Consider the following 26,284-nt stretch of genomic DNA (forward strand, 5'->3'; position numbering starts at 1 on the left):
CACTCCTTGTTGTTGTGTGTGCACAGAGGTGACCCATGTCCAGGTGTGCTGAGCCCTGAGGGACCCCAGAGCCCCCCAGTGCCACCCCTGCAGTTCATGGCAGGGACACCTCCCACTGTCCCAGCTGCTCCCAGCCCCAATGTCCAGCCTGGCCTTGGCACTGCCAGGGATCCAGGGGCAGCCACAGCTGCTCTGCCAATTCCAGCCCAGCAGCAATTCCTGCCCAAGATCCCAGCCAGCCCTGCCCTGTGGCACTGGGAGCCATTCCCTGGCTCCTGTCCCTCCATCCCTTGTCCCCAGTCCCTCTGCAGCTCTCCTGGAGCCCCTCCAGGCCCTGGCAGGGCTCTGGGCTCTGCCTGGATCCTTCTCCTGCCCTGTGAGCACCCCCAGCTCTCCCAGCCTGGATCCCTGGGGGCTGAGGGGCTCCAGCCCTGCAGCAGCTCCAGGTGTGTCCCCAGGGCAGCTCTGCAGGTGGGGTCTCACCTGGGCACAGGGACCGTGGGGACAAGCCCAGGACACGGATTCTGGCCCCAGCCCCCGCTCTGCGGCACTCAGAGCTCCCGAGTTCCCCGGACACTTCCCTGGAATTCTGCACATCCCCCCTCCCCCAGCTGCCCCCGCCCTGCCCGGGGACCCCCGGTGACCCCTGGCTGTCCCCGCAGGTGCTGTCGGGCTGTGCCATCATCGTGCGGGGCCAGCCCCGCGGGGGGCCGCCCCCCGAGCGCCAGATCAACCTCAGCAACATCCGCGCCGGGAGCCTGGCCCGGCGTGCGGCCGCCAGCCAGCCCGACGGGCGGGACACGCCCGACGAGGTGCGAGCTGCCCCGGCTGGGGGGCTCGGGGGGCTGGGGGGGCTGGGGGGGCTGGCTGCCCCAGGGGGCTGGGGGGCTCCGGGGGCTGCCCCTGCTGGGTACGGGGGGAACAGCTGGGAGGGGCCCGGGGGTGACTGGGGGGTGGTTTGGGGCACTCAGGAGTGTTTGGGGCACACACTGGGAATGGTTTGGGGCATAGGGGGTTGGTTTGGGGCACACACAGGGGTGGTTTGGGGCACACACTGGGATGATTTAGGGGATGGTTTGGGGCACACACTGGGGGTGGTTTGGGGCACACACTGGGATGATTTAGGGGATGGTTTGGGGCACACACTGGGGATGGTTTGGGGCACACACTGGGGGATGGTTTGGGGCACAGGGGGTTGGTTTAGGGGATGATTTGGGGCACACGGGATGGTTTGGGGGATGGTTTGGGGCACAGGGGGATGGTTTGGGGTACACACTGGGGGTGGTTTGGGGCACGCACTGGGGTTGGTTTGGGGCACACACTGGGGGTGGTTTGGGGCACAGGGGGATGATTTGGGGCACACACTGGGGGTGGTTTGGGGCACACGGGGTTGGTTTGGGGCACACACAGGGGTTGTTTGGGGCACACGGGGATGGTTTGGGGGATGATTTGGGGCACAAGGGGTTGGTTTGAGGCACACACCGGGATGATTTGGGGCACACAGGAATGGTTTAGGGGATGGTTTGGGGCACATCAGGATGATTTGGTGCACACCGGGATGATTAGGGGCACAGGGGATGGTTTGGGGCACACGGGGTTTGGTTTGGGGCACACGGGGATGCTTTGGGGGATGATTTGGGGCACAGGGGGTTGGTTTGGGGGATGATGTGGGGCACAGGGGGTTGGTTTGGGGGATGATGTGGGGCACAGGGGTTTGGTTTGGGGCACACGGGGTTTGGTTTGGGGCACACGGGGATGCTTTGGGGGATGATGTGGGGCACAGGGAGTTGGTTTGGGGGATGATGTGGGGCACAGGGCGGTCCCGGAGCCGCTCGGTGCCGGCAGGGCCCGTCCCCCCCTCCCGCGGGCCGGGGGCGGTGGGAGCAGCGCTGGCAGATAATTGCTCTCCCTGGGGAGTTTTGTCTTCCAAGCAGCCTCTAAATGTCACTCTCTGCCAAAGTGACGCCTGTCAGCTCCGCTAATTGTTTATGAGCGCGTCACGTTCCCACCTCCGGCCGCGCTCCCGCCCACCCGCCCCGCTGGAGCGGGGAAGCGCTCCGGGATGCGGGAATGCGCTCGGGAATGAGGGAATGCGCTCCGGGAATGCGGGAATGCGCTCCGGGATGCGGGAATGCGCTCCGGGAGTGCGGGAATGCGCTCGGGAATGCGGGAATGCGCTCCAGGAGTGCGCCCCGGGAATCCGGGAATGCGCTACGGGAGTGCGGGAGTGCGCTCGGGAGTGCGGGAATGCGCTCGGGAATGAGGGAATGCGCTCGGGAGTGCGGGAATGCGCTCCGGGAGTGCGGGAATGCGCTCCGGGAATGCGGGAATGCGCTCGGGGAATGAGGGAATGCGCTCCGGGAATGGGCTCCAGGAGTGCGGGAGTGCGCTCGGGAATGCGGGAATGCGCTCGGGAATGAGGGAATGCGCTCGGGAGTGCGGGAATGCGCTCCGGGAATGCGGGAATGCGCTCCGGGAATGAGGGAATGAGGGAATGCGCTCCGGGAATGAGGGAATGCGCTCGAGAATGAGGGAATGCGCTCGGGGAATGAGGGAATGCGCTCGGGAATGAGGGAATGCGCTCCGGGAGTGCGAGAGTGCGCCCCGGGAATGAGGGAATGCGCTCCGGGAATGAGGGAATGCGCTCCGGGAATGAGGGAATGCGCTCGGGAATGAGGGAATCCGCCCCGGGAGTGCGGGAATCTGTCCTGGGAATGCGCTCAGGAGTCCGGGGGTGCACCCTGGGAATTCACGAATTTGCTCCGGGAATTCGGGAATGCGTTCGGGAATTCGGGAGCGCGTTCGGGAAGGAGGGAACGCTCTCCTGGGATGCGCTCCGGGAATCCGGGAATTTGCCCCGGAGCTCCCGTGCCCAGCCCGGCGCTCCCGCCCGGGCTCCTCCCGCTCCCGGGAAGGGGCCGCCCCGGGTGGGATTTGGGGAGCCCCGGGGTGGCTCTGGGGGTGTCGGTGCCCGGGAGCCGGTTCCCAGCGGGAATTCCCGGGGAATTCCGGGCTCAGGGCTCCCTCCCCCCGCAGCCCTGGGGGTTCCCGGCGCGGGAGTTCCTGCGGAAGAAGCTGATCGGGAAGGAGGTGTGCTTCACCGTGGAGTACAAAACCCCGCAGGGCCGCGAGTACGGCATGGTCTACCTGGGCAAAGGTGGGTGTGGGGGGGGTTACCTGGGAAAAGGTGGGTGTGGGGGGGGGGTTACCTGGGCAAAGGTGGGTGTGGTGGGGTCACCTGGGCAAAGGTGGGTGTGTGGGGGGGGCTACCTGGGCAAGGGGAGTGTGGGGGGGTCACCTGGGCAAAGGTGGGTGTGGGGGGGGGTCACCTGGGCAAAGGTGAGCCTGGGGGGTTACCTGGGCAAGGGTAGTGTGGGGTTACCTGGGCAAAGGTGGGTGTGGGGTCACCTGGGCAAAGGTGGGTGTGGGGTCACCTGGGCAAAGGTGAGTGTGGGGGGGGGGGTCACCTGGGCAAAGGTGAGCCTGGGGGGTTACCTGGGCAAGGGTAGTGTGGGGGTCACCTGGGCAAGGGAGTGTGGGGGGGTCACCTGGGCAAAGGTGAGGCTGGGGTGATTTACCTGGGCAAAGGTGGTTTTGGGGTAGGTTACCTGGGCAAAGGTGGAGTGCAGATGTTTTACCTGGGGATCGGTGGGTCTGGGGGTGGGTTACCTGGGCAAAGGTGTGTCCAAGGTGGTTTATATGGGAAAATGTTGGTCCGGATGTTTTACCTGGGCAAATGTTGGTCTGAGGGGCAGCACCTGGGGCAGGTTGGATGTGCCCTCAGCAGGAGGATGTCTGCCTGCTTTTCCCTGGCTTTTCCCTGGCTTTTCCCTGACTTTTCCCTGACTTTTCCCTGACTTTTCCATCCCTTTCCCTTTCCCTTTCCCTTTCCCTTTCCCTTTCCCTTTCCCGTCCCTTTCCCATCCCTTTCCCATCACTTTTCCATCCCTTTCCCATCCCTTTCCCATCACTTTTCCAGCCCCCAGGTTTCCCCAGCCCTGCTCTCCCTGCTCCAGGAGCTCTCCTGGGCTCAGCTGGAATGTCCCCAGCCCAAATGCAGCTGGAAAATCCCGTTTCTGGGGGATGGAGTGGGAGGGCAGGGCTGCTGGATGCACTGGCAGCAGAAGGATGCATTCCCACTTTTCCCTGGATTCCCACTTTTGGGAGGGGGGCACTGCCCGGGGCTGGGGGGCTGGGTGCCCTCAGCCCCACATCCCTGTGGACTCGGCTGGTTTCCATCTGGGAATGGGCTGGAAAGGGGGAGCAGGTGCTCCAGGTGTGGCAGTCAGAGCTTCTCCAGGGATTTCAGAGCCTTTCTGTGGCACTCAGGGCATTCCCATGGCACCCAAAACCTTTCCATGGCACCCAGAGCCTTTCCCAGAGCAGGAGCTGATCCATCCAGATATTCCATGATGCATTCCTGAGCTCCCAGTGCCCTTTGGGATGGCCAGAGGGGGGGATTGGGATCAGAATCCTTTTGGTTGGGGAGGACCCCCCCAGATCCAAGGTCACTGAGTGCAGTGTTTGGTTTGAGCCTTTGCTGTGGGGAGCTGCTGCTCTGCCCTCCCTGAGGCTCCTGCAGCCTGGCCCATCCTGGGAGCAGGGAATGGAGCTGGGAGGGGTTGGGCTGCTGCCATCCCATCCCCATCCCATCATCCCATCCCATCCCATTATCCCATCCCATTATCCCATCCCATTATCCCATCCCATTATCCCATCCCATTATCCCATCCCATTATCCCATCCCATTATCCCATCCCATTATCCCATCCCATTATCCCATCCCATTATCCCATCCCATCCCATCCCATTATCCCATCCCATTATCCCATCCCATTATCCCATCCCATCCCATCCCATCCCATCCCATCCCATCCCATCCCATCCCATCCCATCCCATCCCATCCCATCCCATCCCATCCCATCCCATCCCATTATCCCATCCCATCCCATCCCATCCCATCCCATCCCATCCCATTATCCCATCCCATCCCATCCCATCCCATCCCATCCCATCCCATTTTCCCATCCCATCCCATCCCATCCCATCCCATTATCCCATCCCATCCATTCCCATCCCATCCCATCCCATCCCATCCCATCCCATTATCCCATCCCATCCCATCCCATCCCATCCCATCCCATCCCATCCCATTATCCCATCCCATCCCATCCCATCCCATCCCATCCCATCCCATCCCATCCCATCCCATCCCATCCCATTATCCCATCCCATCCCATTATCCCATCCCATCCCATCCCATCCCGGGCGGGAGGGACGAGGCAGGAAACGTTTGTCAGGGTTTGAACGCCGTTAAGGTGGGAAGGCTGTGACAGATCCCCTGCAGAGCAGCTCCTGGGAGGGGAGGCACGGGCAGGATGGAGGGGGAGCTCTGCAGAGGGCTGGGGCCATGGCAGGAGCCAGCAGGGTGAGGGACAGCCAGGGCCAGGGCAGGGACTGTCCCCTGTGCTGGCCCTGCTCAGGGACCCCTGGAACCCTGGGGGAGCTCTGGGGGGCTGGAGGGGTGCAGGGAATGGGACTGGGGATGGGGCTGGGGGAGCTGGGATGGGGCTGGGGGAGCTGGGAATGGGCTGGGGGAGCTGGAATGGGGCTGGGGGAGCTGGGATGGGGCTGGGGGAGCTGGAAGGGGCTGGGGGAGCTGCAATGGGGCTGGGGGAGCTGCAATGGGGCTGGGGGAGCTGGGATGGGGCTGGGGGAGCTGGAATGGGGCTGGGGGAGCTGGAATGGGGCTGGGGGAGCTGGAATGGGCTGGGGGAGCTGGAAGGGGCTCAGCTGGAGAAAAGGAGGCTCAGGGCCCTTGTGGCTCTGCACAGTCCCTGCCAGGAGGGGACAGCCCCAGGTCGGGCTGTGCTGCAGGAACAGGGACAGGAGGAGAGGGAACAGCTCAGGCTGGGCAGGGCAGGGCAGGGGGGCAGCAGCAGCAATTTCCCCATGGAAAGGGTGGGCAGGGGTGGGAGCTGCCCAGGCTGGGTCAGTGCTGTCCCCAGGAGAGCTCTGGGGCTGTTCCAGCCCTGCCTGCCTGGGGTCACTGGGAATGCTGCCCCGTTCCTGTGTCCCCCCAGCTCCTCTCAGCCTCCTGCTCCTCTCCCCTCTGCAGACACCAGTGGGGAGAACATTGCTGAGTCCCTGGTGGCCGAAGGACTGGCGTCCCGGCGGGAGGGCATCCGAGCCAACAAGTACGTGCACAGCTCCCCCCTGAGCCTGGTCCCAGCCCTGATCCTGATCCCAGCCCTAATCCTGATCCCAGCCCTAATCCTGATCCCACTCCTAATCCTGATCCCCATCCTGGGCTGCTGCTCTGGGCACAGAGCCCTCGGATCCCCTGGCTCCTGTGGCCCAGCCAGGGATCCAGGATCAGCCAGTTCAGTATCCCTGGCTTTGTTGTGGCAGGGCTGGGAGGGGACTGTGGTCACTTTGGTGACAGTTCAGTGTGTTCAGGGACAGGCTGATCCATGGAATCCCATGGAATGGAATCCCAAGGAGTGGAATCCCAAGGAATGGATTCCCATGGAATGCAATCCCATGGGATAGATTCCCATGGAGTGGAATCCCAAGGAATGGATTCCCATGGAATGCAATCCCATGGAGTGGATTCCCATGGAGTGGATTCCCATGGAATGCAATCCCATGGGATAGATTCGCAAGGAGTAGATTCCCATGGGATGGATTCCCGTGGAGTGGATTCCCATGGGATGGGTTCCCAAGGAATGGATTCCCATGGGATGGGATCTGGGAAGTGCCTTCCCTGCGTGCCCTGGTGGTGCCAGAGCAGCCTCTGGACGGGCCCCTGGGCCCAGCCTGCCCGGCCCTGGCTGTGGGGGAGGCACTTCCAGCTGCATTCCCGGTGGGATGGGCAGTGGGAGGAGGGCCGGGTGCCCCCAGGCCGGCAGCCCAGGTGACCCGCGTGGCAGCCCCGAGCAGGCGCGGCTGGCCGAGCTGGAGGAGCAGGCGCGCGGCGCCCGGCGGGGCATGTGGAGCGAGGGCTCGGGCTCGCACACCGTGCGCGACATCAAGTACAGCCTGGACAACCCGCGGCACTTCGTCGACTCGCTGCACCAGAAGCCTGTCAATGGTGAGCTGGCCCCGTGTCACCTGTGTCACCCTGTGTGTCACCCTGTGTCACCCCCTGTGTGTCACCCTGTCCCCATGTCCCTGTGTCCTCCTGTGTCCGTCCCTGTGTCCCCCTGTGTCCCTGTGTCACCCTGTGTGTCTCCCTGTGTCCCTGTGTCCCCCTGTGTCCCTGTGTCACCCTGTCCCCGTGTCCTTGTGTCTGTGTCACCCTGTGTCCCCCTGTCCTCCTGTGTCCTTGTGTCCCCCTGTCACCCTGTGTCCCTGTGTCACCCTGTGTCCCTGTGTCACCCTGTCCCCCTGTCCCTGTGTCCCTGTGTCCCTGTGTCTGTGTCCCAATGTCCCTGTGTGTCCCTGTCTCCACTCCTGTGTCCCTGTGTCACGCTGTCCCCATGTCCCTGTGTATCCCCCTGTCACCCTGTGTCCCCCTGTGTGTCCCTGTGTCCCCCTGTGTGTCCCCATGCCCTTTTCCAGTGGATGAGCTGTGTGTCTCTGTGTCCCCTTTCCCTGTGTTCCTGTGTCCCCCTGTGTCCCCCTGTGTGTCCCCCTGTCTGTCCCTGTGTCCCCCTGTGTCCCCCTGTCCCTGTGTGTCCCAGTGTCCCCGTGTGTCCCAGTGTCCCCCTGTGTGTCCCCCTGTGTCCCAGTGTCCCCCTGTGTGTCCCAGTGTCCCCCTGTGTGTCCCCCCCTGTCCCTGTGTGTCCCTGTGTGTCCCAGTGTCCCCGTGTGTCCCTGTGTGTCCCCCTGCGTGTCCCAGTGTCCCCCTGTGTGTCCCCCCCTGTCCCTGTGTGTCCCAGTGTGTCCCAGTGTCCCCCTGTGTGTCCCCCTGTCCCAGTGTGTCCCAGTGTCCCCCTGTGTGCCCCTGTGTGTCCCCGTGCCCAGGGATGAGCTGTGTGTCCCCCCAGCCATCATCGAGCACGTGCGGGACGGCAGCGTGGTGAGGGCCCTGCTGCTGCCCGACTACTACCTGGTGACTGTCATGCTGTCGGGGATCAAGGTGAGCCCTTCCCCTGACAGCTCCCCCTGCCACATTTCCTCTGCCAGAGCCCCCCAGTGCCACCATGGCAGGGACACCTCCCACTGTCCCAGCTGCTCCCAGCCCCAGTGTCCAGCCTGGCCTTGGCACTGCCAGGGATCCAGGGGCAGCCACAGCTGCTCTGCCAATTCCAGCCCAGCAGCAATTCCTGCCCAAGATCCCAGCCAGCCCTGCCCTGTGGCACTGGGAGCCATTCCCTGGCTCCTGTCCCTCCATCCCTTGTCCCCAGTCCCTCTGCAGCTCTCCTGGAGCCCCTCCAGGCCCTGGCAGGGCTCTGGGCTCTGCCTGGATCCTTCTCCTGCCCTGTGAGCACCCCCAGCTCTGCCAGCCTGGATCCCTGGGGGCTGAGGGGCTCCAGCCCTGCAGCAGCTCCATGGATCCCTCTGCACTCTCCAGGTCCCTCTCCAGGATTCCCTGAGCTGAAGGGTTCCCCCAGCTGGTCCCTGTTTCCAGGGGCTCTGTCCTTACACAAATTCCCCGATTGCAGCCCCCAGAACACCCCTGGAGCTGGGCAATGGGGGCAATGGGGGCAATGGGGGCAGCCCCTCCCCAGGGGGTTCCCGGGTTTTTGGGGCCCTGACCCCGCCCTGACCCCGCCCTGACCCCGCCCTGCCCGCAGTGCCCCACCTTCAAGCGCGAGGCTGACTCGGAGGTGCCCGAGCCCTTCGCGGCCGAAGCCAAATTCTTCACCGAGTCCCGGCTGCTGCAGAGGGACGTGCAGATCGTCCTGGAGAGCTGCCACAACCAGAACATCCTGGGCACCATCCTGCACCCGGCACGTGCCCCAGGGGCTGGGGGGGTTTGGGGGCTCATTTCTGGTGGGTGGGTTTGTTTGGGGATTCTGGTCCCTGTGGGGAGGGCAGAGCCTGGGAGATGTCATTGGGACTTGTGGGTTGTTTCCTGGTGAGTTTGGGGGATTCTGGTCTGTGTGAGGAGGGCGGAGCCTGGGGGTGTCACTGGGATTTGGGGGTTCACTCCTCTTGGATTTGGGGGATTCTGGTCTGTGTGAGGAGGGCAGAGCCTGGGGGTGTCACTGGGATTTGGGGGTTCTCTCTTCGTGGATTTGGGGGATTCTGTCTGTGTGAGAAGGGCAGAATGTGGGGGTGTCACTGGGATTTAGGGACTCATTTCTGGTGGGTTTGGGAGTTTCAGGTCCCTGTGGGGAGGGCAGAGTGTGGGGTGCCACTGGGACCTGGTGGATCCCTCTGGCCCTGGGGGGGATCCCTGTGCCCCTGGGGGATCCCTGTGCCCCTGGGGGATCCCTGTCACCCTGGGGGATCCCTGTGCCCCTGGGGGATCCCTGTTGCCCTGGGGGATCCCTCTCACCCTGGGGGATCCCTGTTGACCCCGGGGGATCCCTGTGCCCCTGGGGGATCCCTCTCACCCTGGGGGATCCCTGTGCCCCTGGGGGATCCCTGCTGACCCTTGGGGGATCCCTGTGCCCCTGGGGGATCCCTCTCACCCCGGGGGATCCCTGTGCCCATGAGGGATCCCTGCTGCCCCCGGGGGATCCCTGCTGCCCATGGGGGATCCCTGTTGACCCCGGGGGATCCCTCTCACCCCGGGGGATCCCTGCTGGCCCCGGGGGATCCCTGCTGCCCCCGGGGGATCCCTGCTGACCCCGGGCCGCTGCTGCCCCGCAGAACGGGAACATCACGGAGCTGCTGCTGCGGGAGGGCTTTGCCCGCTGTGTGGATTGGTCCATCGCCGTCTACACCCGCGGCGCCGACAAACTGCGCGCGGCAGAGAGGTGGGGGAGCTGCTGGGCCTGCTGTCCCAGTGATCCCAGTCATCCCAGTGATCCTGCTGGTCCCAGTGATCCCAGTGATCCTGCTGCGCCTGCTGGGCCTGCTGTCCCAGTGATCCCAGTGATCCTGCTGGGCCTGCTGTCCCAGTGATCCCAGTCATCCCAGTGATCCCAGTGATCCTGCTGGTCCTGCTATCCCAGTGATCCCAGTCATCCCAGTCATCCCAGTCATCCCAGTGATCCTGCTGGTCCTGCTATCCCAGTGATCCCAGTGATCCCAGTCATCCCAGTGATCCTGCTGGGCCTGCTATCCCAGTGATCCCAGTGATCCCAGTGATCCTGCTGTCCCAGTGATCCTGCTGATCCCAGTGATCCCAGTGATCCTGCTGGGCCTGCTGTCCCAGTGATCCCAGTGATCCCAGTGATCCTGCTGGGCCTGCTGATCCCAGTGATCCCAGTGATCCTGCTGGTCCTGCTGGTCCTGCTGGTCCTGCTGGTCCCAGTGATCCCAGTGATCCTGCTGGTCCTGCTGGTCCTGCTATCCCAGTGATCCCATTGATCCCAGTGATCCTGCTGATCCCAGTGATCCCAGTGATCCTGCTGGTCCCAGTGATCCCATTGATCCCAGTGATCCTGCGGATCCCGCTGATCCCATCGATCCCGTTGATTTCATTGATCCCACTGATCCCGCTGATCCCGTTGATCCTGCTGATCACATTGATCCCAATGCTCACTGCTGATCCCACTGATCCCATTGATCCCGCTGATCCTGCAGATCCCAATGCTCATTGCTGATCCCAGTGATCCTTTCTGTTCCCACTGTTCCCACTGATCCTTTCTGACCCCACTGCTCCCAGCTGCACCCAGGGGGTGCCCGGAGCAATCCAGCCCCCCCAGCCCCACGTGGCTCACCCAGGGTGGGATTGATGGGATGTCCCCTCTGTCCCCGGGGCTGTGCTGGCAGTGCCACCCCCAGCACGTCCGTGTGTCCCAGCCCCGTGTCCCTCTGTCCCCACCCCAGGTTTGCCAAGGAGCGCAAGCTGAGGATCTGGAGGGATTACGTGGCCCCCACGGCAAACCTGGATCAGAAGGACAAACAGTTCGTGGCCAAGGTGAGCGGGGCTGGGAGTGGCACAGGTGGGGCTGGGAAGGGACATTTGGGGGCCCAGCTCCCAGTCTGGCCTCTCTGTGGGTTTGGACACCCCCCAGCAGGGTTCCCTGGGCTGGATCCCAGCAGGGCTGGAGTGGGAAGAGGTGCCAGGAGGAGGGAAGGAGCCCTTTGGTCTGTGGGCACAGCCTGGGGTGTCCTGGCACCTTGCCCTGGTCTCCACAGGGGTGGGCTCAGATCTTGATTGATTCCTGCTCCTCCTGGGGGAATGGCTGCCCCATGGATCCATTCCCAATGTTCCCAGGGCATTGGCTGCCCCATGGATCCATTCCCAATGTTCCCAGGGGAATGGCTGCCCCATGGATCCATCCCTGATCTTCCCAGGGCAATGGCTGCCCCATGGATCCATTCCCAATGTTCCCAGGACTTTGGCTGCCCCATGGATCCATTCCCAATGTTCCCAAGGGAATGGCTGCCCCATGGATCCATTCCCAGTGTTCCCAGGACTTTGGCTGCCCCATGGATCCATTCCCAATGTTCCCAAGGGAGTGGCTGCCCCATGGATCCATTCCCAGTGTGCCCAAGGGTAGGAGATGCTGCTGACCCCTCTCCTGGTGGGTGCTGATTTGTTCCCACTCTGTGGGAATCTCTCTCTGTGGATCCCAAGGGAATCCCTGGCTGTGGGAATCCCTGTCCTGCACGGATCCGAGGGCACAGCCTGTGCAGAGGGAGGTGAAGCAGTGTGGGATGGTCCAGGTGGGATGATCCTGGCTGGGATGATCCTGGTGGGATGATCCAGGTGGGATGCAGGAGCTGCAGGATCCCGGGTGGGATGATCCTGGTGGGATGATCCTGGTGGGATGATCCTGGTGGGATGATCCTGGTTGGGATGATCCTGGTGGGATGATCCAGGTGGGATGATCCAGGTGGGATGATCCTGGTGGGATGTTCCTGGTGGAATGATCCTGGTGGAATGATCCAGGTGGGATGGTCCTGGCTGGGATGATCCAGATGGGATGATCCAGGTGGGATGATCCTGGTGGGATGCTCCTGGCTGGGTGATCCTGGTGGGATGCAGGAGCTGCAGGATCCAGCCTGGGATGATCCTGGTGGGATGCAGGAGCTGCAGGATCCTGGTGGGATGCTCCTGGTGGGGTGTTCCTGGTGGGATGATCCTGGTGGGATGATCCTGGTGGGGTGTTCCTGGTGGGATGATCCTGGTGGGATGATCCTGGTGGGATGCAGGAGCTGCAGGATCCAGGCTGGATGCTCCTGGTGGGATGATCCAGGTGGGATGCTCCTGGCTGGGTGATCCTGGTGGGATGATCCTGGTGGGATGATCCTGGTGGGATGATCCAGGTGGGATGATCCAGGTGGGATGCAGGAGCTGCAGGATCCAGCCTGGGATGATCCTGGTGGGATGCTCCTGGCTGGGTGTTCCTGGTGGGATGATCCAGGTGGGATGCAGGAGCTGCAGGATCCCGGGTGGGATGATCCAGGTGGGATGATCCTGGTGGGATGCTCCAGGCTGGGTGATCCCGGTGGGATGCAGGAGCTGCAGGATCCCGGCAGTGGGATCAGCCCCACTAGATGGAGCTGCTGCCTCGCCCAGGCTCCGGAGCTGCTGGAATTTCCCTGGGAATGGGCAGCAGCCGCTTTTCTTGGAAAGTCGGGCTGGTCCCTGCGCAGGGTTGGATCCTGCCCTGGGGCATCCTCCGGATTCCAGTCCTGCCAGGATCGTGTCTGAGCCCAGGGGGGATGCAGGAATGGGATCAAACCTGGCAGATCCTTGGAAATGCAGGAATGGGATCAAACCTGGCAGATCCTTGGAAATGCAGGAATGGGATCAAACCTGACAGATCCTGGGGGAATGCAGGAATGGGATCAAACCTGGCAGATCCTTGGAAAAGCAGGAATGGGATCAAACGTGACAGATCCTGGGAGGGTGCAGGAATGGGATCAAGCCTGGCAGATCCTTGGAAATGCAGGAATGGGATCAAACCTGGCAGATCCTGGGGGAATGCAGGAATGGGATCAAGTCTGACAGATCCTTGGAAATGCAGGAATGGGATCAAACCTGGCAGATCCTTGGAAAAGCAGGAATGGGATCAAGCCTGGCAGATCCTGGGGGAATGCAGGAATGGGATCAAGTCTGACAGATCCTGGGGGAATGCAGGAATGGGATCAAGTCTGACAGATCCTTGGAAAAGCAGGAATGGGATCAAACCTGACAGATCCTTGGAAAAGCAGGAATGGGATCAAACCTGGCAGATCCTGGGGAAATGCAGGAATGGGATCAAGCCTGGTAGATCCTTGGAAATGCAGGAATGGGATCAAACCTGACAGATCCTTGGAAATGCAGGAATGGGATCAAGCCTGGCAGATCCTGGGGAAATGCAGGAATGGGATCAAGTCTGACAGATCCTGGGGGAATGCAGGAATGGGATCAAACCTGGCAGATCCTTGGAAATGCAGGAATGGGATCAAACCTGGCAGATCCTGGGGGCTCCTGGGTGCCGAGGGTTGAACAGAGCAGAGATAAAAAAGCTCTGGAGCTGCCAGGACAGCCAGGAGCTCTGTGGCTTCCCAGCCTCATCCACGTGGAGCTGATCCCTGTGGTGCCGTTGGCTGTGCCTGCTGGGCTGGGGCTGGGAACGGCTCCTGTGCTCGCTGTGGTGGCTCAGACGTGGCTGGGAAAGGAGCAGAGTCCCCAAAACCTCCCCAGAGCAGGAAGGGCTTGCTGGGCATCCCCTGCGGGGACACGGGGCTCGGGGAGGGCGGGATCGAGGGCCCATCCCTCGGGATGTGGCGGTGACAAGTGGCACCTGGGCAGGTGTCCCGTGGGCAGGGCGGGGCTGGAGCGCCGGGAAGCGCCGCTGGCAGCGGCTGTGCCGGGAGCGGTGCCGGGAGCGGTGCCAGGAGCGGTGCCGGGAGCGGTGCCAGGAGCGGTGCCAGGAGCGGTGCCAGGACCGTCAGTCACGCTCGGCTCAGCTGCTGGAGGGAGGGGGCGGCTGCTCCCGGCGCCTCCGAGATGCCGAGATCCTGTGGGGCAGCAGCAGCAGGCGGGGGTGTCCGGGCTGCCTTTGGGGTCGGCAGAATCCCCCAGGAGCGGCGGGGTCCGGCTGGGAACGGTGGGGATCGACCCCCCCCGGGGCTGCGCGGTGCGATCCCCGTGGGCTGGGGGCACGGTTTGCAGGATGCCCCCCGTCATTCCCCGGCTCTGCGGGGTCCCCCCGGGCTGGGAGCGCTCCCGGTTCCGCTCCGGATCCCCTGGCAGCCCCCAAAGGCAGCGAGCCCCATTTTGGGGAGGAGATTAGCGGAGTTCCGAATTCCTCCGCCGCGGTGCCGCTGCCGCTCTTTGCGCAGCGCTCTGGAATTTGCCCTTTGGCAGCCGCAGCCCCCCCGCCGCATTTCCGAGTCACTTTGGGAGCTTTTTTTTGTGTTGTTTTTTGTTTCCTTCCCCCTTGCCCGGAATTGTGAGCGCCAGGGAGCAGCCGGACGGAGCCGCGGTGGCCGCACGTGTCCGGGCTCGCTCCGTGCCGCTGGCCGCGGGCCGGGGGCGGGTGGCCGGGGATGGACGGCCCGGAGCCGCCTCCTGCTCGGCTCGGCGGGGCTGCTTTGCAGCGGCAGAGCTGACGCAGGAGCGGCTGGAGGGGCTGCGGGGGGAGGAGGAGGAGGAGGAGGAGGAGGAGGAAGATCCCAACCTGCCTTTGCTCCGTTGATCAACCGCGGCAAACGGGCTCGGGCTAATTTTGGCTGCGGCTGCGGCGCTGGGGGCGCGGGGCTGGGGCTGGGGCGGGAGGGGGAGCAGGGGAGAAGCAGAGGAGGGGAGGTGTCGGAGGGGCGCTGCCGGAGTCCCTGCGTCAGCCGGGATTTGGGGCACGCTGCGGAGCCGAGCCGCGCCGGGCTGGGAGCCGTCCTCTGCCGGGGGGGCTGCGGCAGACCCGGCCCCTCCCGGGCCTGGGGGTCCCCGGGCCGCCCCCGGGCCGTGTCCCGCCCCTGCTGCCCCTCCCGCCGCGCTCCAGCTCTTCTGGTCCTGGTTTTATCGCCGAGCTCTGCCCGTGGCCGAATGGTGCCGGGGCTGAGCCGAGTGCCAGGCCCTGCCAAAACCCCCCTGAAGGACATTTTTGGGGTGGGGGGCACTCGACCCTCCCCTGGTGCTGGGCTGTGGCTCCCCAATGCCCCTGTCCCTGTTGGGGTGCAGGAGGTCACCCCAGCTCTGGGGATGCTCCCTGTGCATGCCAGGGGTGCATGGTGTCCTGGCAGCTGGGACACGTCCCCACGGTCCCCAGGAGGGGGGTGCTTGTCCAAGCATCCCTAAAGGGGGAATCCCTGTCACCCCAGTGTCACATCCCAGCACCCCAGTGTCACATCCCAGAGCTCCAGTGTCACATCCCAGCACCCCAGTGTCACATCCCAGAGCTCCAGTGTCACATCCCAGCACCCCAATGTCACATCCCAGCACCCCAGTGTCACATCCCAGCACTCCCAGTGTCACATCCCAGCACCCCCAGTGTCACATCCCAGCACCCCAATGTCACATCCCATCACCCCAGTGTCACATCCCAGCACCCCAGTGTCACATCCCAGCACCCCAATGTCACATCCCATCACCCCAGTGTCACATCCCAGCACTCCCAGTGTCACATCCCAGCACCCCCAATGTCACATCCCAGCACCCCAATGTCACATCCCATCACCCCAGTGTCACATCCCAGCACCCCAGTGTCACATCCCAGCACCCCAATGTCACATCCCATCACCCCAGTGTCACATCCCAGCACCCCCAGTGTCACATCCCAGCACCCCAGTGTCACCCCCATGTCCCCAGCTCGCTGTGGCTGCTCTGTGTCTGTCCCTGGCTGTGCCAGGACTGGGATCAGCATTTGGGATCAGCTGTGCCTTTAGGGCACATGCAGGGTTTGTGGGGCAGGGTCCTGCTGCCAGAGCCACCCCCTCTCCCCCAGGGGTGGAATTCCCAATATTCAGAGGAAGAGCTGCTTCCCTCCTCCTCCTGGGGCTGCTCCTGGCCCTGGCCCTGTGCCACCCACGTTTTGGGGGGTTTTGTGTCCTGTACTGGTCCCAGTTCTGCTCTGCCCTCTGTGCCCCCAGTACTGAGGACAAGCAAAGCCTGGGGTGGAAAATTTGAGGCTTTGTTGTGATCAGCTCTTGCAGAGAGGGAAAAAAAACCTTGGCTGATAAATCTGGTGTGAGCTCCGTGCCCCGGGGCTGCGATGGGGTGGGGGTGGCCAGGGTGGTGCCACGGGGACATTCCCGGGCTGCCCTCCCTGCTCCCAGCCCGGGGACGTGGGAAGCAGCAGCCAGAGCGTGCTGGCTCTGCAAGAAACAGCTGCAGAGCTTAAAAAAATAATCCTTGTGATCCCTTATCAAAGGGCCTCTCGCAGGCAGGAGAAGCCACAATAAATATTGGATAAGGGGTGTGGATGCGGCGGGTGGGAACGTGGGGGAGAGAAACTCCCTGGCCCTGGGGCTGTGCTGAGTCTGCAGTGCTGTCACTGTGTCACCCCCTGTGTCACCCCCCTGTCACCCCCCATGACCCTCCTGCCCCCCCTGCAGCCCCAGCCCAGGGAGGGTGGGCACCTGGGGGTGCCCCTTGTGCCCCCCTGCTCTGTCCTGCCTGGGGCCAGCATCCCCTGGGAGCCCTGGTCCAGGTGCCTTGTCCTGCTGTGTCCCTTGTCCTGCTGTGTCCCAAATCCAGCTGCATCCCAAATCCAGCTGCATCCCAAATCCAGCTGCATCCCAAATCCTACTGCATCCCAAATCCAGCTGCATCCCAAATCCTGCTGCATCCCAAATCCAGCTGCATCCCAAATCCTGCTGCATCCCAAATCCTGCTGCATCCCAAAGCCAGCTGCATCCCAAATCCAGCTGCATCCTAAATCCAGCTGCATCCCATATCCTACTGCATCCCAAATCCAGCTGCATCCCAAATCCAGCTGCATCCCATATCCAGCTGCATCCCATATCCTGCTGCATCCCAAATCCTCCTCCATCCCAAATCCTCCTCCATCCCAAATCCAGCTGCATCCCATATCCTACTGCATCCCATATCCAGCTGCATCCCAAATCCTCCTCCATCCCAAATCCAGCTGCATCCCATGTCCTGCTGCATCCCATGTCCTGCTGTAGCCATGTCTCTCAGGGACCCTTTGCAGTGGGGTCAGGGCCCTGCAGAGACCCCAGAGGTCCCTCTTGGCTCCTGCTGCCACCCAGCTCTGTCCTGCATGGGGGACAGTGTCCCTGCTCCAGGTGCTGTGTCCTGCTGCATCCCCAGTTCTACTGCATCCCCAGTTCTTCTGTGTCCCCATGTGTCCTACATCTCTGTCCTGCTGCATCTCATTATCTGCCTCATCCGTGTCCTGCTGCCTCCTGTATCCTACATCCCATGTCCTGCCATGTCTGTGTCCTGCTGCATCCCATATCCTACATCCCATGTCCTAGATCCCATGTCCTCCTACATCCCATATCCTAGATCCCATGTCCTCCTACATCCCATATCCTACATCCTATATCCTGCTGCATCCCATATCCTACATCCCATGTCCTAGATCCCATGTCCTCCTACATCCCATATCCTAGATCCCATGTCCTCCTACATCCCATATCCTACATCCTATATCCTGCTGCATCCCATATCCTACATCCCATGTCCTAGATCCCATGTCCTCCTACATCCCATATCCTAGATCCCATCTCCTACATCCCATATCCTGCTACATCCTATATCCTACATCCCATATCCTACATCCCATATCCTCCTACATCCCATATCCTACATCCCATATCCTCCTACATCCCATATCCTACATCCCATATCCTACATTCCATGTCCTGCTACATCCCATGTCATCCTACATCCCGTATCCTGCTGCATCCATGTCCTGCCGCCTGCCGTGTCCTGTCCCCTCCTGTCCCCCCCGGCTCCTCCCGGCGCGGAGTCCCCGGGTTGTTCCTGCCGGGACGGGACTCTGGGTCCGGCGGGTCCCGTCCCGTCCGCGCTGCTGCTCCCGCACGGGCCGGGGCCGTTCGGGGGGCCGGGGCCGTTCCGGGGGCTGGGGCCGTTCCGGGGCCGGGGCCGTTCCGGGGCCGTTCCCGGGCCGGGGCCGTTCCCGGGCCGGGGCCGTTCCGGGGCCGTTCCGGGGGCCGGGGCCGTTCCGGGGCCGGGGCCGTTCCGGGGCCGTTCCCGGGCCGGGGCCGTTCCCGGGCCGGGGCCGTTCCCGGGCCGGGGCCGTTCCGGGGCCGGGGCCGTTCCGGGGCCGGGGCTGTGCCGGGGCCGGGGCTGTGCCGGGAGTGTAACGGAGCTGACCCGCAGCGCGGTGCCGCTGCCGCAGCCGCTCCGCATCCCGCTCCTCCCGACTCTCGGGCGGCAGGAGCAGAGCGGCCGCTCCCCGCTCGCCCCCGGGTGCCCTGGAGCGTGAGATTGGATTACTCCACTTGGCAGGCGAGCGGCTCTGGGCTGCTCCTGCCGAGGAGGGAGCCGGGCGCCCTGGGACCATCCCGGGGCTCTGCTGTGCCCCGGCGATCCTCGGTGTCTGCTCGGATCTGAGCTCCTGACGCGCTGCTCTGCCTCCAGCCCTGCGCGGGAGGGGGGATGCGATTGCCGGGCAGAAAGGGCTGGGGGGGATCGGCTCCTGCTCCCTGTGCGGGGCTGCGGGCTGAGTGGGGTTGGGAACGTCGTGGGTGAGCAGCAGTGGGAGCCTTGGGGACTGGGGGCGCTGGGGGGACTGGGGGGAATGGGAGGCAGGGGAAGGTCCCTGTAGTGGGAATATCCAGCAGCTTACACTCAGCCAGGATGGAGAACTGGGAATGTTAAACCCATAGTGTGTCCTGAAACCCACTGGGATCATCGTGCCCCTCTGCCTGGAGCCAGGCTGGGAGAGCTGGGAGTGTCCAGGCTGGAGAGGAGCAAGGTCCAGGCAGAGCCCAGAGCCCTGCCAGGGCCTGGAGGGGCTCCAGGAGAGCTGCAGAGGGACTGGGGACAAGGGATGGAGGGACAGGAGCCAGGGAATGGCTCCCAGTGCCACAGGGCAGGGCTGGCTGGGATCTTGGGCAGGAATTGCTGCTGGGCTGGAATTGGCAGAGCAGCTGTGGCTGCCCCTGGATCCCTGGCAGTGGCCAAGGCCAGGCTGGACATTGGGGCTGGGAGCAGCTGGGACAGTGGGAGGTGTCCCTGCCATGAACTGCAGGGGTGGCACTGGGGGGCTCTGGGGTCCCTCCCACCCAAACCACCCCAGGATTCCCTGATTCCATGATCCTGATTAGTTTGCTCCCACCACGGGCTGTCCTTGCTCCCTCCTTGCCCAGGCTGCAGCTGGTGCTGCTGCCCCTCTGGAATGCAAACCGGGGGCTGAGCCCTGCACGGGACACACACAGCGCTGGCAGTGCCCTGTGTCACCATCCCGGGAGCCACATTCCCCTGGGGACACCCGGGCTGGGCTGGGGATGGGAGTCAGGGCGGCAGAGCTGGTGACAGCTGGCCCTTGGTGTGCCCGGGCGCGCCCAGGTGTGCTCAGGTGTGCCCAGGTGTGCCCAGGTGTGCCCAGGTGTGCTCAGGTGTGCCCAGGTGCGCCCAGGTGCGCCCAGCTGTGCCCAGGTGCGCCCAGGTGCGCCCAGGTGTGCCCAGGTGCGCCCAGGTGTGCCCAGGTGCCCGCTGTCCCCGCGCTCAGCTCTCTCTCTGTCCCCAGGTGATGCAGGTGCTCAACGCCGACGCCATCGTGGTGAAGCTCAACTCGGGGGACTACAAAACCATCCACCTGTCCAGCATCCGGCCACCGCGGCTCGAGGGGGACAGCGCCCAGGTGACACCGCGGGGGCGGGGCACGGGCAGGGGACAGCGCCGGGGGACACCGCGGGCACGGGGAGGGGACAGGAAGGAGCCGGGCAGGCCCAGGATCAGCTCTGCGTGCAGACCCCTCCCCGCGGGGCTCCTGCTCTCTCTGGGGTGACCCAGCCCCCCGTTCCCCGTCCTGGGACCCCTCCCGTGGGATGCAGGGGCCGGGGGGGGCTGGGCCGTGCGCTGGGGGCTGCAGGGGGTGGACCCGTCCCTCCTGTCCTGCCTCAGTTTCCCCGTGTTCCGTGGGTGCCTGTGGATGTTCCTCGGGGCTGCTGGAGGCGGTTCAGGTGCAGGAATCCCCCGTGGGCTGGGCTGGGCTGTGGGTCTGTCCCCAGAGCTGTGCTGTGTCCCCTGGTGCGGGGACACGGGGCTGGCCCGTGGCTCTCGGGGTGCCGCGGGCTCGGGGGCGCTGGGGCGTTGGGAAGGATCGGACAGGGCAGATTGTTGTGCACGGTTTGGTGCCTGCTCGGTGTGTTCGAGGCGCTGCTGCAGCCGGAGCCCGTGAAAGAGCCGGGGCGGGGCAGGGGAGCGGCCTGGGGCCGCGATGGGGCTGTGCCGGGCGGGGGTCGGTCCGTGTGTCACTCAGAGTGTCTGTGACCCTGCTCGGGGCTGTGCTGGGGTGGGGGATTGATCCCTGTGTCACACACAGAGTGTCCCTGACCCTGCTCAGAGCTCAGTGCTGGGGACTGGAATGAAGGATCAGTCCCTGTGTCACACACAGAGTGTGTCTGTGACCCTGATCGGGGCTCAGTGCTGGGGATTGTGGTGGGGGATCAGTCCCTGTGTCACACATGGTGTGTCTGTGACCCTGCTCAGAGCTGTGCTGGGGTGAGGAATTGATCCCTGTGTCACACACAGAATGTCCCTGGCTCTGCTCAGAGCTCAGTGCTGGGAATTGGGATGGGGGATTGATCCCTGTGTCACACACAGAGTGTCCCTGGCCCTGCTCAGAGCTGTGCTGGGGGTTGGGGTGGGGGATCAGTCCCTGACCCTGCTCAGTGCTGTGCCCAGTGTCAGGATGAGGGATTGATCCCTGTGTCACTGAGTCTCCTTTATCCCCTCCTAACTCTGGAGCTGTGCCAGAAACTGAGGGATCAGTCCCTGTGTCTCACACGGAGCTTCCCTGACCCTGCTCAGAGCTTGGTGCTGTGCTGGAAACCAGGACAAGGGATCAGTCCCTGTGTCACAGAGTCTCCTCATCCCCTCTCAGCTCTGGAGCTGCTCCAGGGGTTGGGATGAAGGATTGATCCCTGTGTCACACACAGAGTGTCCCTGACCCTGACTGGGGCTGTGCTGGGAACTGGGGTGAGGGATCAGTCCCTGTGTCACACACAGAGTGTCCCTGACCCTGCTCAGAGCTCTGGAGCAGCTCCAGAAGCCAGGCTGAGGGATTGATCCCTGTGTCAGAGTCTCCATCCCCTCCCAGGGGAGCTGGGATGTGGCTCTGTCCCTGTGTGGGGCAGTGCTGTGGCTGCAGGAGCTGGGATGTGGCTCTGAGTGTGTCCCTGTGTGGGGCAGAGCTGTGGCTGCAGGAGCTGGGATGTGGCTCTGTCCCTGTGTGGGGCAGAGCTGTGGCTGCAGGAGCCGGGCACTCCCCTCTGCCTGCCGTGCTCCAGTGCAGCAGGGGCTCCTCAGGGCAGGGGTTTGTCCCTGTGCTGCTGCTTCCCTCCATGGCTGGTGGGTCAGAGCTGTGGGATCTCAGCTCCTGAGACCCTCGGAGCTCCTGCCTTGTTCCTGGCACATCCCTCCTCCTCCTCCTCCTCCTCCTCTTCCTCTGGGAAGGCTCTGGGGACGCTCTGGGGAGGCTCCTGCCCGTGCACACTTGCTCCAGTCCCACCTTTTCCAGGCTGTGTTCCTGCCTGGTCGTGCTCCCGAGGTGACCCCACATTGCTGTGGGAGCAGGAATTTGGGACTTTTGGATGCTGCTTTGTTCTGGGCACAGGGAATCGTGGATAACATCCCAGAGTGTTCTCTTCCTGCTGCTGCTCTGGCAGGGAGCTGCCAGGAGTGGGGGGCTCGGGGGGTTTGGGGGAATTGGGGGGCTCAGGGGGAGCAGCAGGAGCAGCAGGATCTCCTCTGGAGCAGCCTCAGTCTCCAAGGAGACTGCAGAAAGGCAGCAGCCTCCCCACCGTGCTGCTGGGTGGATCTGCTGGAAAATCCTGCTGGAGAATCCTGCTGGAGAATCCTCTGCTGGAGAATCCTCTTCTGGAGAATCCTGCTGGAGAATCCTGCTGGAGAATCCTCTGCTGGAAAATCCTGCTGGAAAATCCTGCTGGAGAATCCTCTGCTGGAGAATCCTCTGCTGGAGAATCCTGCTGGAGAATCCTGCTGGAGAATCCTCTGCTGGAGAATCCTGCTGGAGAATCCTCTGCTGGAGAATCCTTTGCTGGAGAATCCTGCTGGAGAATCCTGCTGGAGAATCCTCTGCTGGAGAATCCTCTGCTGGAGAATCCTCTGCTGGAGAATCCTCTGCTGGAGAATCCTGCTGGAGAATCCTTTGCTGGAGAATCCTGGTGGAGAATCCTGGTGGAGAATCCTCTGCTGGAGAATCCTCTGCTGGAGAATCCTCTGCTGGAGAATCCTCCCTGGGGTTGGAGCTGAGGCCCCAAAACATGGTCAGGGAGAGGCTCCTCCCAAATTCTGGAATGAATTTGGGCTGTCCCTGTGCATCCCAAGGTCACATCCCAGCACCCCAGTGTCACATCCCAGCACCCCAATGTCACATCCCAGCACCCCAATGTCACATCCCAGAGCTCCAGTGTCACATCCCAGCACCCCCAGTGTCACATCCCAGCACCCCAGTGTCACATCCCAGTACCCCAGTGTCACATCCCAGCACTCCCAGTGTCACATCCCAGCACCCCAGTGTCACATCCCAGCACCCCCAGTGTCACATCCCAGCACCCCAGTGTCACATCCCAGTACCCCCAATGTCACATCCCAGTACCCCAGTGTCACATCCCAGAGCTCCAGTGTCACATCCCAGAGCTCCAGTGTCACATCCCAGCACCCCAGTGTCACATCCCAGCACCCCAGTGTCACATCCCAGAGCTCCAGTGTCAATCCCAGCACCCCCAGTGTCACATCCCAGTACCCCAGTGTCACATCCCAGCACCCCCAGTGTCACATCCCAGTACCCCCAATGTCACATCCCAGTACCCCAGTGTCACATCCCAGCACCCCAATGTCACATCCCAGCACCCCCAGTGTCACATCCCAGAGCTCCAGTGTCACATCCCAGCACTCCCAGTGTCACATCCCAGAGCTCCAGTGTCACATCCCAGCACCCCCAGTGTCACATCCCAGCACCCCCAGTGTCACATCCCAGCACTCCCAGTGTCACATCCCAGAGCTCCAGTGTCACATCCCAGCACCCCCAGTGTCACATCCCGGCACCCCCAATGTCACATCCCAGCACCCCCAGTGTCACATCCCAGCACTCCCAATGTCACATCCCAGCACCCCAATGTCACATCCCAGCACCCCAATGTCACATCCCAGAGCTCCAGTGTCACATCCCAGCACCCCCAGTGTCACATCCCAGCACCCCAGTGTCACCCCCATGTCCCCAGCTCGCTGTGGCTGCTCTGTGTCTGTCCCTGGCTGTGCCAGGACTGGGATCAGCATTTGGGATCAGCTGTGCCTTTAGGGCACATGCAGGGTTTGTGGGGCAGGGTCCTGCTGCCAGAGCCACCCCCTCTCCCCCAGGGGTGGAATTCCCAATATTCAGAGGAAGAGCTGCTTCCCTCCTCCTCCTGGGGCTGCTCCTGGCCCTGGCTCTGTGCCACCCACGTTTTGGGGGGTTTTGTGTCCTGTGCTGGTCCCAGTTCTGCTCTGCCAGCATCTCCCCGAGGTCCCCCCTGCCTGGGATGTTCCCATTTAATCCCAATTATTTCTCCCTGGGTTCCATCCTTCCGTGGCTCCCTCGTGTTTCCGCCCCTGGCACTGTCATTAATTACCTGGCAGTGCAATTAATGATGGGTTTGCTCCTTCCCTTCCACAGCAGCAGTTTAAATTGTGGAAAAAACATCCCTGAATTCCTCAAGGGACCACAGCCACCCTCATGGGGGGCTCGGGGTGGGGACCCCCATCCCAGCTGCCATTCCAGAGGTGGAACTGGGGCTGTGGGGATGTGCACACATCTGTTTGGGGATCAGGTACCAGCGTGGACATGTCTCCGTGGGCACATCCCTGGAGTGTTCATGGGAATGTTTATAACCATGAGCATTTATGGAAGATCCATAGTGGAGGGGTTTGGGAGCAGGGACAGAGGAGAGGGCAGGGTGGGCAGCAGCAGGGATTTCCCCATGGAAAGGCTGCTCAGGGATTGCAAGGGGACACCTGGAGGTGTCCAAGGAATTCCTGGATGTGGCACTGGGCTGGGGACAGGGCAGGGATCAGGCTCAGCTTGGACTCGGAGCCTCAGCAATCCCGGATTCTGCGATGCATAGAAATCCTAGGAACGTATTTAATTAATATAAAATATCAAAGGTCTAAAACGCACTTCGGGGCTGCCTGCAGGCTCCCCTGGAAGGGTTTCTCCCCTCTGTGGGTTCCTGGCCCCGTCTGGTCCCCGCTGGAGCAGCATCACCCCGCGGGACATCGCGAATCCCCTCCCGACCTGCCGGGCGCTAATTGCTGCCCTGATTGCTCCCGCGGGGGAGGGGGGGCTGCCAGACGGGCAGGGAGTGCCAGGAGCCCTGCAGCCCTTCATCACCTGCAGCCTCATCACCTGCAGCCTCATCACCTGCAGCCTCATCACCTGCAGCCTTTCATCACCTGCAGCCTTTCATCACCTGCAGCCTCATCACCTGCAGCCTTTCATTGCCTGCAGCCTCATCACCTGCAGCCTTTCATCACCTGCAGCCTCATCACCTGCAGCCTCATCACCTGCAGCCTCATCACCTGCAGCCTCATCACCTGCAGCCTTCCATCACCTGCAGCCTCATCACCTGCAGCCTCATCACCTGCAGCCTTTCATTGCCTGCAGCCTTTCATCACCTGCAGCCTTTCATCACCTGCAGCCTTTCATCGTCTGCAGCCTCATCACCTGCAGCCTCATCACCTGCAGCCTTCCATCACCTGCAGCCTCATCACCTGCAGCCTCATCACCTGCAGCCTTTCATTGCCTGCAGCCTCATCACCTGCAGCCTTTCATCACCTGCAGCCTCATCACCTGCAGCCTCATCACCTGCAGCCTTTCATCACCTGCAGCCTCATCACCTGCAGCCTCATCACCTGCAGCCTCATCACCTGCAGCCTTCCATCACCTGCAGCCTTTCATTGCCTGCAGCCTTTCATCACCTGCAGCCTTTCATCACCTGCAGCCTTCCATCACCTGCAGCCTCATCACCTGCAGCCTCATCACCTGCAGCCTCATCACCTGCAGCCTTTCATCACCTGCAGCCTCATCACCTGCAGCCTCATCACCTGCAGCCTTTCATCACCTGCAGCCTCATCACCTGCAGCCTCATCACCTGCAGCCTTTCATTGTCTGCAGCCTTCCATCACCTGCAGCCTTCCATCACCTGCAGCCTCATCACCTGCAGCCTCATCACCTGCAGCCTCATCACCTGCAGCCTTTCATCACCTGCAGCCTCATCACCTGCAGCCTCATCACCTGCAGCCTTTCATTGTCTGCAGCCTTCCATCACCTGCAGCCTTTCATTGCCTGCAGCCTTTCATCACCTGCAGCCTTCCATCACCTGCAGCCTCATCACCTGCAGCCTCATCACCTGCAGCCTCATCACCTGCAGCCTTTCATCACCTGCAGCCTCATCACCTGCAGCCTCATCACCTGCAGCCTTCCATCACCTGCAGCCTTCCATCACCTGCAGCCTCATCACCTGCAGCCTCATCACCTGCAGCCTTCCATCACCTGCAGCCTCATCACCTGCAGCCTTCCATCACCTGCAGCCTTTCATCACCTGCAGCCTCATCACCTGCAGCCTCATCACCTGCAGCCTCATCACCTGCAGCCTTCCATCACCTGCAGCCTCATCACCTGCAGCCTTTCATCACCTGCAGCCTTTCATCACCTGCAGCCTCATCACCTGCAGCCTCATCACCTGCAGCCTCATCACCTGCAGCCTTCCATCACCTGCAGCCTCATCACCTGCAGCCTCATCACCTGCAGCCTTTCATCACCTGCAGCCTTTCATCACCTGCAGCCTCATCACCTGCAGCCTTCCATCACCTGCAGCCTTCCATCACCTGCAGCCTCATCACCTGCAGCCTTCCATCACCTGCAGCCTTTCATCACCTGCAGCCTTTCATCACCTGCAGCCTCATCACCTGCAGCCTCATCACCTGCAGCCTCATCACCTGCAGCCTTCCATCACCTGCAGCCTCATCACCTGCAGCCTTTCATCACCTGCAGCCTCATCACCTGCAGCCTCATCACCTGCAGCCTTTCATCACCTGCAGCCTCATCACCTGCAGCCTCATCACCT

The 26,284-nt window shown here is 62.7% G+C and overlaps 1 protein-coding gene across 1 annotated transcript in view; it reads left to right on the top strand.

The window, feature by feature from the left end:
- The window catches only part of SND1 (staphylococcal nuclease and tudor domain containing 1), a 96,609-nt gene that overhangs the window by 2,780 nt on the left and 67,545 nt on the right, over positions 1 to 26,284 (top strand). Inside the window, exons 2-10 of the mRNA XM_056482666.1 lie at positions 663 to 812; positions 3,037 to 3,157; positions 6,120 to 6,198; positions 6,934 to 7,094; positions 7,993 to 8,084; positions 8,743 to 8,898; positions 9,767 to 9,873; positions 10,892 to 10,982; positions 19,684 to 19,797. Of these exons, the coding sequence (XP_056338641.1) occupies positions 663 to 812; positions 3,037 to 3,157; positions 6,120 to 6,198; positions 6,934 to 7,094; positions 7,993 to 8,084; positions 8,743 to 8,898; positions 9,767 to 9,873; positions 10,892 to 10,982; positions 19,684 to 19,797 (1,071 nt within the window). The remainder of the gene's footprint in view (positions 1 to 662; positions 813 to 3,036; positions 3,158 to 6,119; positions 6,199 to 6,933; positions 7,095 to 7,992; positions 8,085 to 8,742; positions 8,899 to 9,766; positions 9,874 to 10,891; positions 10,983 to 19,683; positions 19,798 to 26,284) is intronic.

This window comes from Oenanthe melanoleuca, chromosome 1A, assembly GCF_029582105.1.
Source record: "Oenanthe melanoleuca isolate GR-GAL-2019-014 chromosome 1A, OMel1.0, whole genome shotgun sequence".
Classification (NCBI taxonomy): Eukaryota; Metazoa; Chordata; class Aves; order Passeriformes; family Muscicapidae; genus Oenanthe; species Oenanthe melanoleuca.